Here is a 13,965-nt window from a genome sequence, read left to right as displayed (position 1 = left end):
GTACACGACATGCAGACTGTACCAGGAACTGTAAAAACGATTGTTACACTTGCATCGCCGTAGCCATGGTACACGACATGCAGACTGTACTAGGAAATGTATATACATTTGTTACACTTGAGATAGATAAAGGAAACCATTTATTAGTTTAGATAGGGTGTATTACCGAAGGATATTAGACAGCTGTGATAAAGGGTGAATAGGCATATAGTGTATAGGATTTATGAGCATGAGGTACCCCCAGCTTGTAGTAGAATTCGGGAGGAAATTGAAGACACAATTAAAGTTTCCCGGACTACATTAAGCATTGCTCTCTGTGAGATGGGATTTCGATACAGTGCGCTGGGCGATGGCCGATCAGTTTTCAGGGGGAAATATTCCATCCTGTCTGAGGTTACATTATCTCCTCACCATTCATAACTATCACAGTCAGGACTCCCAGGTCATTTATCTTGATGAAATCTGGATGAATAAGAATCATTCCACTCGCTACATGTGGCTACCGTCAGATGGACGAAAAGCACCCAATGGTACCATCAGGTAATCGCGTCATTGTTTTGTACGCCATAACCCGTGATCTGGAGCTTATTTGATAGATGAGAGCCGGTTTTTGAGGCGATAAAGGAAATTGGTGATTATCATAAGGAAATGAAAGATGGTTCGAAGATCAGCTTCTGCCCAATCTAAACAACCTCGGTGCCATTGTTATGGAGAACGCCAGTTTATATAACGTCAAGAACTAGATACTGTCGCGCCATCTATCAGTAGTCTCAAGACGACCGTTCCCGGAATATACTGTCTAACTGTAAAGGGTTCGAGACAAGACATAGCACAGCATTCAAACTCACACATATCAAACAGAGGATCAACACAGCCTTGTTGAACCAGTTATCATACGTTTGGGTGATAGTACGGATTCATATACAATTCATCTTTAGAACAAAAATACTTCTTGATTAAAAAACTGCAACCTTCCAATAATCATCCCGTTTCAAAGCTTTGAACTATTCCAATATAATGCAGTACATATCCTTCAATGCTACATCGTCATCGCATATCTCAGTTAGTACAATTACAGTAATATTTTGAGCCCACCCCCATCTTTGGTGACATTAGCGCCTGTGCGAGTGCCCTGGTGGTTTAACGCCAGGTAATTACGTCGACCATAGGCCGTTTCAAACTTGCATGACAAGACACGAATATTTTCTAACCTGTAAAAGTACCTTATAAAGGCTGATTACATCAGTTGGGATGGGTTTGATAAGGTCGATTTGCGTTATTTTGGTATATGCTATTCTTCATATGCCCTATTACTCGTATTTATAAAATTAAGCTAGAAAATCATAGGTCAACATGCAGTTGGCTGACTGCTGAAATTTAAATATTTGTTCAGCATCTATAAGTTTGGGGAATAAGTCCGTTTAGTTGCTATTATAACGTTGTGCTTTAATCATCTCCATCATGTTGTTTGGTTGGGGAGGGTCCGGCTTTAAGAAATTATTATGATGGGACTAATTGAAGCAAACCATGTACTTCAGCAAGCTGACAATATGTATAAGTTCGACCACAACAGCTTAAATATTTGATATTGCAGCTTTTCAAACCGACCCCCTTGAGATTGGACACCATGCACAGTAACTTGGCAACATGGTAATCGAGACAGAAGTCTCATTGTATGTACTTGAAAGAGAACAGGCCACAGCACTGACATCTGGCGTTGCTTCAATGGTTGTTTTCATAAATGTTGAATGTGTTTTATGAGTACTGACTTAGATTTCTGGAACTTGAAATTATGTTATGCGCAAGTTCATTGCCAAGTTAGTGTTCAATTTATTTGAGATCTGTCATATCGTTTTGGTATGTTTTGATAACTGAAGTAATCTGCACTGTCCCAACTGTATGTGCCACCTAAGTATGTTGTAGTGTAACTCACGAGCTCTTATGTGACAAAAACACTAAAAATATGTGCATAATTAATGTTACATCATTTCAAGCTCACATCAGCATTGTGAGTCTGATGTATAAATTGTGTTGTGGATACCGTTGTTAAAGTTGAAAACAAGTTCCAGTATAAGGCTATTCAGGTATAAATATATAATGTACAAGACGTGTTTATATGCTGCTAATCATGAATAGTTCAGAGACAAACGCACACAACCAAAGCCACAGGGGATTACCACTTGTTGTACTATAATAGACTGTTTAATAAATGATAGTGTGGCTCTTCCTTAGAGGGAACCCACAATATTTTACGAGGGATTAAGAACTGGATGCGTAAGTATTGGTACTGTCAACGTGGATGTTGATGGGGAATTAGCTCTTGGGGGAGTAAAGGACAAAATTGACATCACTGGCCCGGAACAATAAACAACAATTGCACAATGAGTGGAATACCTGCTCTGACAACACAAACACAGCGATGAGCGGACCTTCCAGCTCATGCATACATGAGGTGAGCGGAGCTCCATCTCAACCTTAAACCTCAGGACGTTTCCTACGAGCAGCACATCCTGCTCGAGGTCGTCCCCACACAAACACTCGGAATACACAGCTTCCTAACAGTGTAATGGTAACACATATATAGTAATGAACAACAATGGACAGAAAATGACGTTGCTCTGGACATGGAACTTCTGGGGGTGATGAACCGACATTGCTCAGGGGATGAACATTTAAGGCATTAAATGTCATACTATAAATAACAGTAATTAACGGGAAGTGATAAAGTAGCCCAGGTTAGCTGACAGTCAATATACAATGAAATGGTGGTGAGGATTAACAACGGGGATTAACAGGGTAATAAGCCTTTTAAATCAAATGTTTTTCAGACAATGGTTGTCGTAAATCAATTGCTATGACAGTACCTGCAATGTTTGCATTTCTTTAGTGTTACGAATCATGTATTATACTTGCATGCTGCGACAAGTGAAGTATTAAGCTCCCCAGGATTGTTATATGACTACACACAATTCCAGTTGAACTGACCGCAATGACAACATGCTAGGGCTTTGCTTTATATGTAAATATGTGCATATTGGATACAATGGATAAATAAAATCAAATAATAAAAGCTTCAAAATCACTTTCATGATCTTAGGAAATCTCGGCTAAAAACAGAGTTAATTGTATTTTTATTATATCTTGAGCATGTAATTGTAAATCACTGTCAAATAATAATAACACAAAGTGTTACCGAAAAGCCTGCCCCGTCAGTAGCATCGTCAGAAACTCATGCTAAGGCAAGGCAATTTTTTCACGTCCAAAACCGCGTATTGTACAAGTCAATATTGTAAATTGCATGCGGTCGGCGGCCCATGACGTTGACGCACACATCTTCCATCATGTCCCAGACATGTTAGGGAAAGGTCTGGTTTGATTTCTGGCCATTGGATTCTATGGATGTTGTGCTGCACGATAAGTACGGGCGTTGTCGCCCTGACAGACACAACCTCGACCAACACGCCTTGCAAACGGGACAACAAGGGTGCCAGTGTGTTATCCCAATAATACTGTCCAGTGACCCTTCCTTGCACAATATGGTGTGGGGCTGCCCCAGCCATAGTGATGCCAACCCACACTATAACCGATTCAAAGTCGAATCTGGTATGAGATCTCACGTTGACTTTGGCTTGAAGTTCATTTCGACGTCGCCAGACACGATCACACGCGACCAGCAACGTTTTCCTCAGTTTCGACGTTGTGCACACCATTGACTTCTGTTGGCAATATGACGATTTATAAGATGCGGCACAACACTTGTTTCGGATCAATCGATTCTTCAGACTACTACCAGTTTCCAGCGAGTCGAAAGCACGTGGACGCTCCGTGCTTTGCAGGCGCCTAATCACTAACAATGAATGAACTCAAGTCAATCACAACTGTATGAAGAAGAGTACTAAGACTGAGAGAAATATTGGTCCACATTGATTTATCCTTGAAAGTGTCAAAATCAAGAATGACACCCTACGCTTGTGCGTACTGCGTGAGGTACATGGAAACCATAGGATGTATTTTGGTATTATAGGTAACAGACATAAACGTTCTTGTGTGGGATGTTTATAATTTATCTGTGTTCTAATAGATGGCATAAACGTGTCCTGATCCCCAGCTTGTTTGAAAAGCAATATCCGGTAACCTCAGAGAGGCTTGGTTGCTGATTGACGAAGTGGATGTTTGTGTTTTCAACCTTTAAGGTCAGCGTGAATTGACGTGTTTTGTTAACCACTATGTCTGCAATCCACCATAGAGTTAGATACTTATTCTTACTATTTTGGCCATTGTTTTAACAGGCGCTAATTATGCCATCAAAGGTTAATGTATTATTAATTAATTGTATTAATGGACATTATTATTAAGTCCCTGATAAACATGATAAAAGTACCGAATGAATGGCAAAGGACGAAACTGGCAGCTGATGTGTTCAGATGTGTTTTGTCCACATAATGAGTCTCTTTTCCTCGGAATGTATAATTTAATATCTCCTGAACACAAACGTTAGCGATCATGAACAGTTTTGTCACAGTTTATTGACAATTATCATAATTTGTTGAGCTCCCTTAGTCATTATCTAATTTATATATCGTCATAACCCTTCTCAAGTATGGTCAAGTGGTCGAGCGCGTCTGCCCTGTGAGCGGAAGATCCGGACTAGTAGAAGCAGCAACACGCGCGCGCGCACACACGAACGCAAGCACACGCATACGCACACACACACACACACACACACGTGCATTCACGTCGCTTTATAAATGCAATTATCGTGAACCTCACCACCTCGCCTTCTAAATCAAACAAAAAGACAAGACACAGTTTTGATTGAGTAGCAACCTGCCCATTGGGTGCGCCAGGATCTGCTAAATTGTGATCAAATTCAACATTTCCCTCGAGTTTGTTCCTTGGTAGGTCAGCACCATACCAATGTGTTGGAAAACGCCCAGGACATTTTTACTGAAAAACTATCCATATCTACAATGGTCGAATTCGCTAGGCTGTCCTTTTCGCGAGCCAGCATCCTACGATCGTTGTTGAACATTCCTGATTAAATTCCTGGGATAATGAATCTTGGTTTGTCAGTATATTGTACATGCTCGTGAATACAAAGAACGGAATTTCGCAGCTAGTGTAAGTATGTGATATGGGTCATGTCGTCAGTTCTCAGTCCGAACTAAACAGCTTAACAAACTCTATATCAGTGAGAAACAGAGTTGCAATCGACTTTTCTGTCTGTTTCCCTGTGTCGTTTGGTACAAAAGAACACCATGTTTTAACTGTAAAGCATTGTTTGCAAGCTTCATGGCTTTCTCCTATCAGACGTTCAAGCGTAGCATCTCATGGGACATCCATGGAAAATTGAGTTATATTGATTCTTTGACAATGGGTCAAATGATATAAGAAGCTTTGTCGACTATATCCCTTCCTCAATCAATGCTTACGAGAATATCTAAGACCTCCTATTGTAGAATACCTAATGTAGAAGTGACGCCAAACTCCAGTACTGTTTCTAAAAGGGGCAGTCTTATCCTTGAAGCCAAACACAGTAAGCTCACAAAGAAATGTTCCACTCAGGAATTGTGTATGGCTTTCCATAACTGAGGACAGGTAGGGTGACAAGGTGACAATATATCTACAAGGACTACGTTTTCGTCAGCAACCTTCATTAATACTTCTCTCGTACCGATCTCGTTTCTGAGAAAACAGAAATGCATTTTACCGTAGTCCTATTGCTGACTGGTGTAGGATCAGGTTGTTGCACTTGCTTCAACCCCTCTTCTGTTGTGGTTGTAGATGCGCACATTGAACGTTACGTATATCATAAATTAGGGTCACCGTCTCTCTATACCTGTGCATCGGCATGTCTCATGTCTTCAGTCTGCATGTCCTTCAACTTTGAGACCTAAACTCGCATCTGTGAACTCAACAGCAACAGCAGTGACCAAGTGGCCGTCACAACGCAGCAAGGATTTCTCTTCAGTGACATCAACCACTGGCCTAAGGTATTGTTATATTATTAATTATTTCTAATTTTCACGCACAATGAGGCTATGTTACGCATATATTGTCGCCGGGCTATATACATGTGTGCCAACGTCGGCGACAATATATGCCGTGATAGGGTCTATAAATGATACATGTCAGACACACACACTGACAACTTACACCACTGAAATGCCACGACAGACACTCGAACAACGCCAGCTCGACCTTGGTATAATACAGATGGGAGCCACCCATGCCCACATTGCAAGAACATTTGGTTGCTCCCGTTTTACTGTAACTAACCTGATGAACAATAAAGAAAGACCAGACATATATCAGACAGGCTACGAACAGGCAGACCCAGGGTACCTACGCGCATTGAAGACCGGTACTGTCATACTTTGCATCTCCGGAATCGATTTCTGACAGTGACATCGTCTGCCTTAGGGAATATGGCTACTCATCAGACAGTGGCCAGGTGACTCTGTGCTCAAGGAATTAGGGCTTACAGTTCTTACAGAGGACAGTGATTGACATGGCAACATCGACGTCAGAGATTGAGATGCGCCCGGACTGACTGGCGGCGATGTGACTGTGTGTTCATCGCTAATGCAAGACAGCGTATTTAGAACGATCGGCTGCACTTTGCGTTCAGAAAGTCGTGCAGTATGGTGGAGGGGGTGTTATTGTGTGGGGGAGGTATTTGTGAGCAGAAGAGAACACCACTGGTGCCATTTTACGCCCGATTGTCCTACCAAGTCTATAACAGCTGCCACGCGGTGTCCTTTATCAGCACCACAACGCCAAGACCCATACAGGCCAGTCTTGTGACGTGAGATTAAACTTGAGCGATTTTAGATGTGTGTGCCCTTTGTCCATTCCGTTGAAAACTTGTTTCTGCTACCCAGCCTCAATTAAAGCAAATGCCATGACAATGTCTAAAGCTGTATTACTGTTATATTAAAGGCTGATTTCGTTGAGATTTTGATCTGTTCAATACATTTACTTCATTTTACTTCATGCATCTAAGTAGAGCGGTTTAAAACTATGGTAAAGTCTCTTTTGGCCGTCCATTTATTATATTAACGAGAATTAACGGTAATTGTTTTTGTAGTTGATCAAATTTTAACATTTGCCATTTAATCCCTATGTCAACTGTACGTATATGTATATATCAAAACCTAGGTGATCATGGAAGCTGAGGTTACCTCATTTCTGTTTACCAAGGTTGCTTGATGCGAACATGAATTAACATGAATTTACCAGTGTCAATCAAATGCTAACTTATGACACAATCCGACTTAAGGACATAATGCCAAAATGGCTGCCACAAGTAAATGTACAATAGGGTACAATAGTGAGTGAATATGGTTTTACGCCGCTTTTAGCAATATTCCAGCAATATCACGGCGGGGGACACCAGAAATGGGCTTCACACATTGTACCCATGTCGGGAATCGAACCCGGGTCTTCGGCGTGACGAGCGAACGCTTTAACCGTACAGTGTAGAAATGGCTGAAATGAAATTGCATCACAACGCTTTGCACACCATTGTGACGTCATTTGCTACCATTCTCTCTATATTTAACGCCGTGTTGTTTGGCCTGTTGGCCTCTCGTCCCTTTCTCCATTCCACAAGGGTTTGGTTACTAACAGCGAAGAGTCACTTGATGTATTTACAGACGTTATCCAAGTGGAATCTTCTGCAATTTTAATCAGTTGTTTACATAAATAAATCAGCCTATTCTAAGAAGCTGTCAACAACTGTTCCATTCAGTCTGATTAATTAAAATTAATTATGGCTGGTAGACGCGCTACATTTGAAGTATGGGCTGTCAGATGTCTCAATAATTTCCCAGTGTTAAGTACATACTAATGACACTAGTTTTCGTGTTATAGTCATTAATAATTACTACTGCATTTGCTTCAAAGACTTTTCTGGCAATGTGTGTTCCTTGAAGGTCAAATCAGATTGAACAAAAATACACAACCTCCTCGACGAGCTTTACCAGTGAACAGCTGAGACAACTGCCATAACCATACACAGGGTTTTACATCTATCCCCATGGGAAACCTGGCTTGGAGCATGTATTGATTACTATTTTTCAACATGCAGGCAAATCCTGGCATCTCTCAAAACGCCCTGCCAGATGTGTGTTGCTGCAGATGCAACACGATCTGTTAACTCATCCTTACTGCTTGTATTGAACTAGCAATTTATTCAACCAAGAAAATCATGAATGTCAGGGGCGAACTACTAAGCATTTGGTGTTTGGGGCATAGGTGCTGTGGCATTTGGGACTACTTGTGTTGACTGTGCCTCATCTCTGTTTGCCCCGTGAACTGGATAGTTAAATATACAAACAGGCATGGCAGGTCGAACAAAGGGTGCGCTAAGTTTTATAAAACGTTCTTTTCAACTTGTTAAACACACACAGTGGCTCCTTATAATTATCGCATGAGTTGTGATCTAAACTGATCAAGTGAACAACTAAATCACATTTTTCTGAGCTTTTTTTTCATCTATTCTCCGATATATTTCTGAACATGTGATATGGCTTGATGTGTTATGGCTTACAGTAAACTACGGTTATAACGAACTAAAAGGGACCACACATTTTAGCTCGTTATAACTTAGTTTGTTATAAGCACATATTCAGCATATATATACATATAATGGCCTGGACAAAAAGTACAGTTTGTTATATCAACAAGTTCGTAATAAGTGTGTTCGTTATAAACGTACGTTACTGTAGTTTTTAATTGTTAATAGCCCTAAAGAACACCACTGAGCAGGACACATCTACCCTTTTCATGACGCCTGGTGTCTTCGCTGATTTTCAATGATCCGTTCATAAAATAGTCATAAAGTTGTAACTGAAATCTATTTCCACAGAAAATCGACACGGATCATTCCCTGGCGTTAGCGTTTTGAATGTATACAAAATGTCCACTTAGGGTGTGTACGGTCCCACTGCTGTCTTCTATATGTCTATGTTTGAGGGAGCGAAATTACTTTCCAGAGTCACTTCAACATTAGTACAGTCTGACCTTTCCTGAAAAAAAGTATCAAAACATCACCTGTATAATAGTTTACTTTGAAAGGAGTTTTTGACCATCTCGTGGAAGGTCAGACCTACACGTACTTAGGGATGCAGGTAAGAGATACACTCCAGAATGCCCATATCAAAGACAAACGTCGGGCAGAATACAAATGTAGACTTAGGAAGATGTGTAGTTCAGAGCTGAACGCTCGCAATAAAGTCAAAGCCACACATACTCACGCTGCACCCGTCCGTATCGTGTATTGACACCCTCACACGAAGAATCATGTCAGACCATAGGTCCAACCACCCTCGCTCTTCCCTCAATCACTTACCTTTAACAAAAACAAGTAGAGATTGCTCCAGTGCATCAAATGTTCTTCGCCAGATAATGTCATATGCAGAGGAAGGAAGTATAAGCAATGAGAAGAGAGGACTGGCGCAAAGTTTAAATTGATTGTTGATAATGCAGTTATCTTTGAATAGCACAATAAAAGAAACAGTGTCTTCAATTGGTCAGCACAAGGAGAACCAAGGCAAGTATACGATAAGTTGCAATAGCAGTGTGAAGGGAGAAAGATTGAATGCGCTTGACCTGAATTCCTCCCTGGAACCTTTCTTGCTGACTGGCGTCTGGATAACATACGATACCTTGCAAAAGTAGTGCGCAATAGAGCTATTCGGGGTAGGGAGATAATCACTCACTCACAGTGATACCGCTTCAATAAGATACGATGTACTGCAATGCAAGGTCAGTGCGTGATATAGGTCCATACTTCGCCTGTAGCTAAGGAGATAATCACTTAATGCGCGATACATATAGTTTATTCTTACAAAACAGACCGGTTAACTTAAGCGAAAGGAGACATATTTCCCCTAAATGTGTTTAGCTCTCCTAAAAACAAAATGAACAAACTGCACGTATTATCTACATTGCGAGTGACAGAATGTGACAGGCGTTTGGTTAATCCATGTCCAGATTAAGTCACTCTCATTTCATTTTAAAAAACCCAAATGTTTTAGAGAAACCAAAATGGCGCCCTCCTTCAGTCAAAACAACTCTTATACTTCCCCTCCTTCAGGGCGCGGAAGAACAATGGGAGGACGTGTCACCACCCACTCGAAACCGTCAATGCATGATTCTTTTTAGAACAAACACGGTATCTTAATGATGGCCTGGCTCGATCATTTTATTACCTTCGTCGCCATGCTTGTGGTTTTGTCACAGAGGTCCATCCATGGAACGACCCGGAATATGTAGAGGGCGTCATGGAAATTGATAAATACAAAATTCTTTGGAATAGGCCCGTATATAGCTTAAGCCCTATCCAGGCCAACATACTTGGATACCTTTTTCATAAATCCAACGAAATCATATATATATATTATTAAATTCCCTGTCCCTTTTGATACAAATGTTATTGTCACGATTCAGGAAAAACGAGGCAAAATTATATGCACACCTCACTTTCGAAATGTCACGCCTGCATCCCAAGTACCCAGTTGTCCAAATCTTCATTATTCTGTTTGCTTTAGGTTGGGTACCTCCCAATCTGTGCTCGCTTTTCATTCTCAGCTCCCTGAGGAGTATATAACCCAAGCCGCCTTGTGAAACCCTTGAATGTTAACAGTCACATTTATTCTATATCAACAGCTGCTAGAATTACTGGTTACATGTTACATTTCCAGACTCGGCTGGCTGAAAGTCCAGCTGAGTCGTTTTGGGATTTGGAAGCACAGTAACGCCATATGCATGTATTGTTTTACATAGTCACTCGCTGGCGCCTGCTCGGAGAAACCTTGTCCAATGTCCAGATGTTATCTAGATCGACTGGGTCGGGCATCTTGTGAGACAGGTAAGCTATTGACTGTAACAGTACATTAACACTATTTCATGTTATCACTCATTGGAATCATTTGGCTTGGACTGGAGTGAGGAAGCATAATGAGAAAGTGTGTCTGGCCGCAGAGGTTGGTGGTTCGACCCTGGGTCGCGTCCTACTGAAGGACGTCAAAGCGGGGACCTTTAATTACTCTTTAATTACATGTATCGGATGTGATTGGTGGGTTAAAATCTAAGATCCTGATAATGACTGATTTGTTAAGTAAAATCTATATCGCTTTCGTTGTTATTTAATGTTACAGAGTTTCAAGGCTGTGCGGCACCACCTTCTGTTTCGAATGCTGAGGTGCATTATGACGGAGTGTACGAAGGAGCAGTGGCAGAATACACTTGCAAGGACAACTTCATGATGTGCACTGCTAGACACAGCAGAGTTTGCCAGTTGACAGGAATATGGAACGGTCCTGTCGGCCCGTGCGCACAGTACAGTTGGGACAACCCAGTAAGCTTGTTATGTGGTACAATGAACGATGCGTTTAGTGTAACGTTGCGTCCAAGATTATTTCACTTTTACAGGGAGGTTCATGCACGTGTGTGTGTGTGTGTGTGTGTGTCTGTGTGTGTGTGTGTGTGTGTGTGTGCGCACTGGTCCGGACTGATGCCGATTTATAGTGCTAGCACTCTGAGATACAATGGCGCAGTTTAACATGAATACCCCACTTAGACACAGTATACTGACTCCGAGCCGATCAGCCCTTGGCTTAGCTCCATAATGCCTCGCGCTAGGCAGGGCAACATCATGTACCGTCTGCACTTGTGTGAAGTATATAGCTGTAACTGTGTAAGAGAGGGAAGGAATAGTATGTGGGAATTAATGTGTAACGAGTATTCGATTCGACATCCATCGCACAAAGGCAGGTGTCAGCAACAACAATGACTTTCGTACAACAAAACACATATCAGAAGCGGCATGCAGTTGCTTTTGGCAATACACATGTGTGCGCAACTGTTCCATAAACAGCATATAAGAGCATGAAATTATTCGTATGCTGCCGAAACAGAGACAGTTATGGTACAACTAATACGTCCTTGCCATACAAGTATTTTTTTTATAATCCGCAAGTTAAAGTGGATAGTTTGATGCCATAAATAAGCAAGAATGATTTCCAAATATCCTGAAAGAAGTTACGAAATCAAACGCGTAAATCAAACATAAAAGACCCGAGTTCCCGTATGTTGATTTCAAACATGTTTTGTTGTCTGAATTATGTTTGTTTATTTACGACTTCTCATGAAACTTTCTTTATCACGTGGATGTTGGAAAGTCGTACGTTAAATGTTCACAAAAGGATACAGAAATTATCGAGTTTGTGAAAAATATTTTATACTTTTTATGTTTACATAGGTGATGAACTTCCTCATGGTCGTGCCTTGTGGGAATTCAAGTAGCTTCAAAGTATCAATGAACATCACTCCAACGACCGTTAATCGGTAAAGGATAGATATTCGCATTCACAATTTTGATTAACCAAAGAATAAGTGTGAGCGCTCAGAGAATGTTGTTACATGTATTGAGTATGTATTTGGCCCCGTGGACAATTCCAGGTTAGAATTGTTCCCAAGCAACATATGCTTGCGACGCAACGGTTCGAGTGGTCAGGCACGGTGACTTGATTGGCAGCGTGTCGCTTTCGGCCACGACGGTGTGAGTCGTTGCTCACGAAATCAATCCCTGGATGGTCTGATCCGGACTCGATTATTGACAGGCTGCAGTCATACTGCTTGAATATGACGGACTGCGGCGTTTAATAGCAAACACATACGCTTATTACTTTATTTGTATTTTGTTGTTTAACGCTGCAGTCAGCCACCTTCAAGCTTTATGATGTAACATAGGTCGCCTGAATTTCACCCAAATTACAGCTTCTCTGCTAACAGTAAAACACACACCTGCTGCACTCCAGGCCTAGGGACGATATAATCTGCTCCTACGTTAAAAGACAACCTCAACACCGTACATATGGCTGGTCATTCAAGCAACGCTATACATATAACCCCCATGTGCGTTTATGCTTATAAGTGCTACTCTATCACATGGAAGTCAAGAATGACAAGAGATAACCCATATTTATTACCCATATGGGAAGGAAGATGCTGGGTATTATTTTTTCTGCAACCTCCCTAGGGAGGTTACAACAGTCGCTTAATGTCGATTGGCTGTTTTAGAATTCCTGTAATTTCATTAGTTAATTACGAATTGCTGAAACTACATTTTTTCATGCATCATGTTCATTCATCTTTTTCCACAAAAACATCTCTGCCATACGAAACTTGTCATTTACAACATAAAGCATTCTAAGAACTATATTTTTATTCATTCAAATGAAATATCGTTAATGAAAATGAAAATCTAATTAAGATTTGTAGATTAAATTTGGTTGAATAAATCGTCAGCTGTAACATGCATGTAAACAACAATGGCGACATTGTTGTCCGCGATAAAAGTGAATGATCTTGTGAAGATTTGCGGAAAATTGTTTGGAAGAGTAGGGAACATAATACAGCCATTGAACAGTTTCAACGTTTTTGTGGTGAAAACTGACATGGATGAGCGACAAGTACCTCGTAAAAGATTACGCGTGACTTCTGAAACCGTGACTTCAATGTTTGCCATACCCAAACCTTTTGTTATAAATCAATCAGTTTTGGATGATTTGATGGATAATGATTACTTGGATGGCCCGAATAACATCCCTGGTGATCCTAAACAAGCAGAATGATTTGTTGATGTACATTGTGGCAACATTGACAAATTCCTGGCTATAAAAAAAACTTTGCTCAACATGCGAGTTGTCAAACAGTTTCTTTCAGAAAAGCTGAATGAGCAACGCCCAATTGAAGTTATCCCTCCCACTGAACTTAACACGATCATGTGAAAGTTGGTTGGTTGGTTTGTTGTTTAACGCCGCACTCAGCAATATTCAAGCTTTATGACGGCGGTCTGTAAATAATCGAGCCTGGACCAGACAATCCAGTGATTGATATCATGAGCATAGATCCACGCAATTGGGATCAATGACATGCATCAGCCAAGTCAGCGAG

At 41.0% G+C, this 13,965-nt stretch overlaps 1 protein-coding gene and 1 long non-coding RNA gene across 2 annotated transcripts in view; both read left to right on the top strand.

Annotated features, from left to right (window-relative positions):
* LOC124120436 (sushi, nidogen and EGF-like domain-containing protein 1) overlaps positions 1-12,358 on the top strand; it is a 42,688-nt gene extending 30,330 nt beyond the window's left edge. Inside the window, exon 4 of the mRNA XM_048401889.1 lies at positions 12,269-12,358. Coding sequence (XP_048257846.1) covers positions 12,269-12,358 — 90 coding nt within the window. The remainder of the gene's footprint in view (positions 1-12,268) is intronic.
* LOC125383587 lies at positions 5,535-11,303 on the top strand. Its single transcript, XR_007222834.1, has 3 exons — positions 5,535-5,993; positions 10,792-10,876; positions 11,166-11,303. It is a non-coding gene; the product is annotated as an uncharacterized LOC125383587 (long non-coding RNA).
* Positions 12,359-13,965: the final 1,607 nt, after the last annotated feature.

The sequence above is a fragment of the Haliotis rufescens genome, unplaced genomic scaffold, assembly GCF_023055435.1.
Source record: "Haliotis rufescens isolate VD_foot unplaced genomic scaffold, xgHalRufe1.0.p SCAF_24, whole genome shotgun sequence".
In the NCBI taxonomy this organism is placed as follows: domain Eukaryota; kingdom Metazoa; phylum Mollusca; class Gastropoda; order Lepetellida; family Haliotidae; genus Haliotis; species Haliotis rufescens.
The sequence above is the reverse complement of the archived record's forward strand: the minus strand, read 5'-3'. Positions and strand labels throughout refer to the sequence as shown.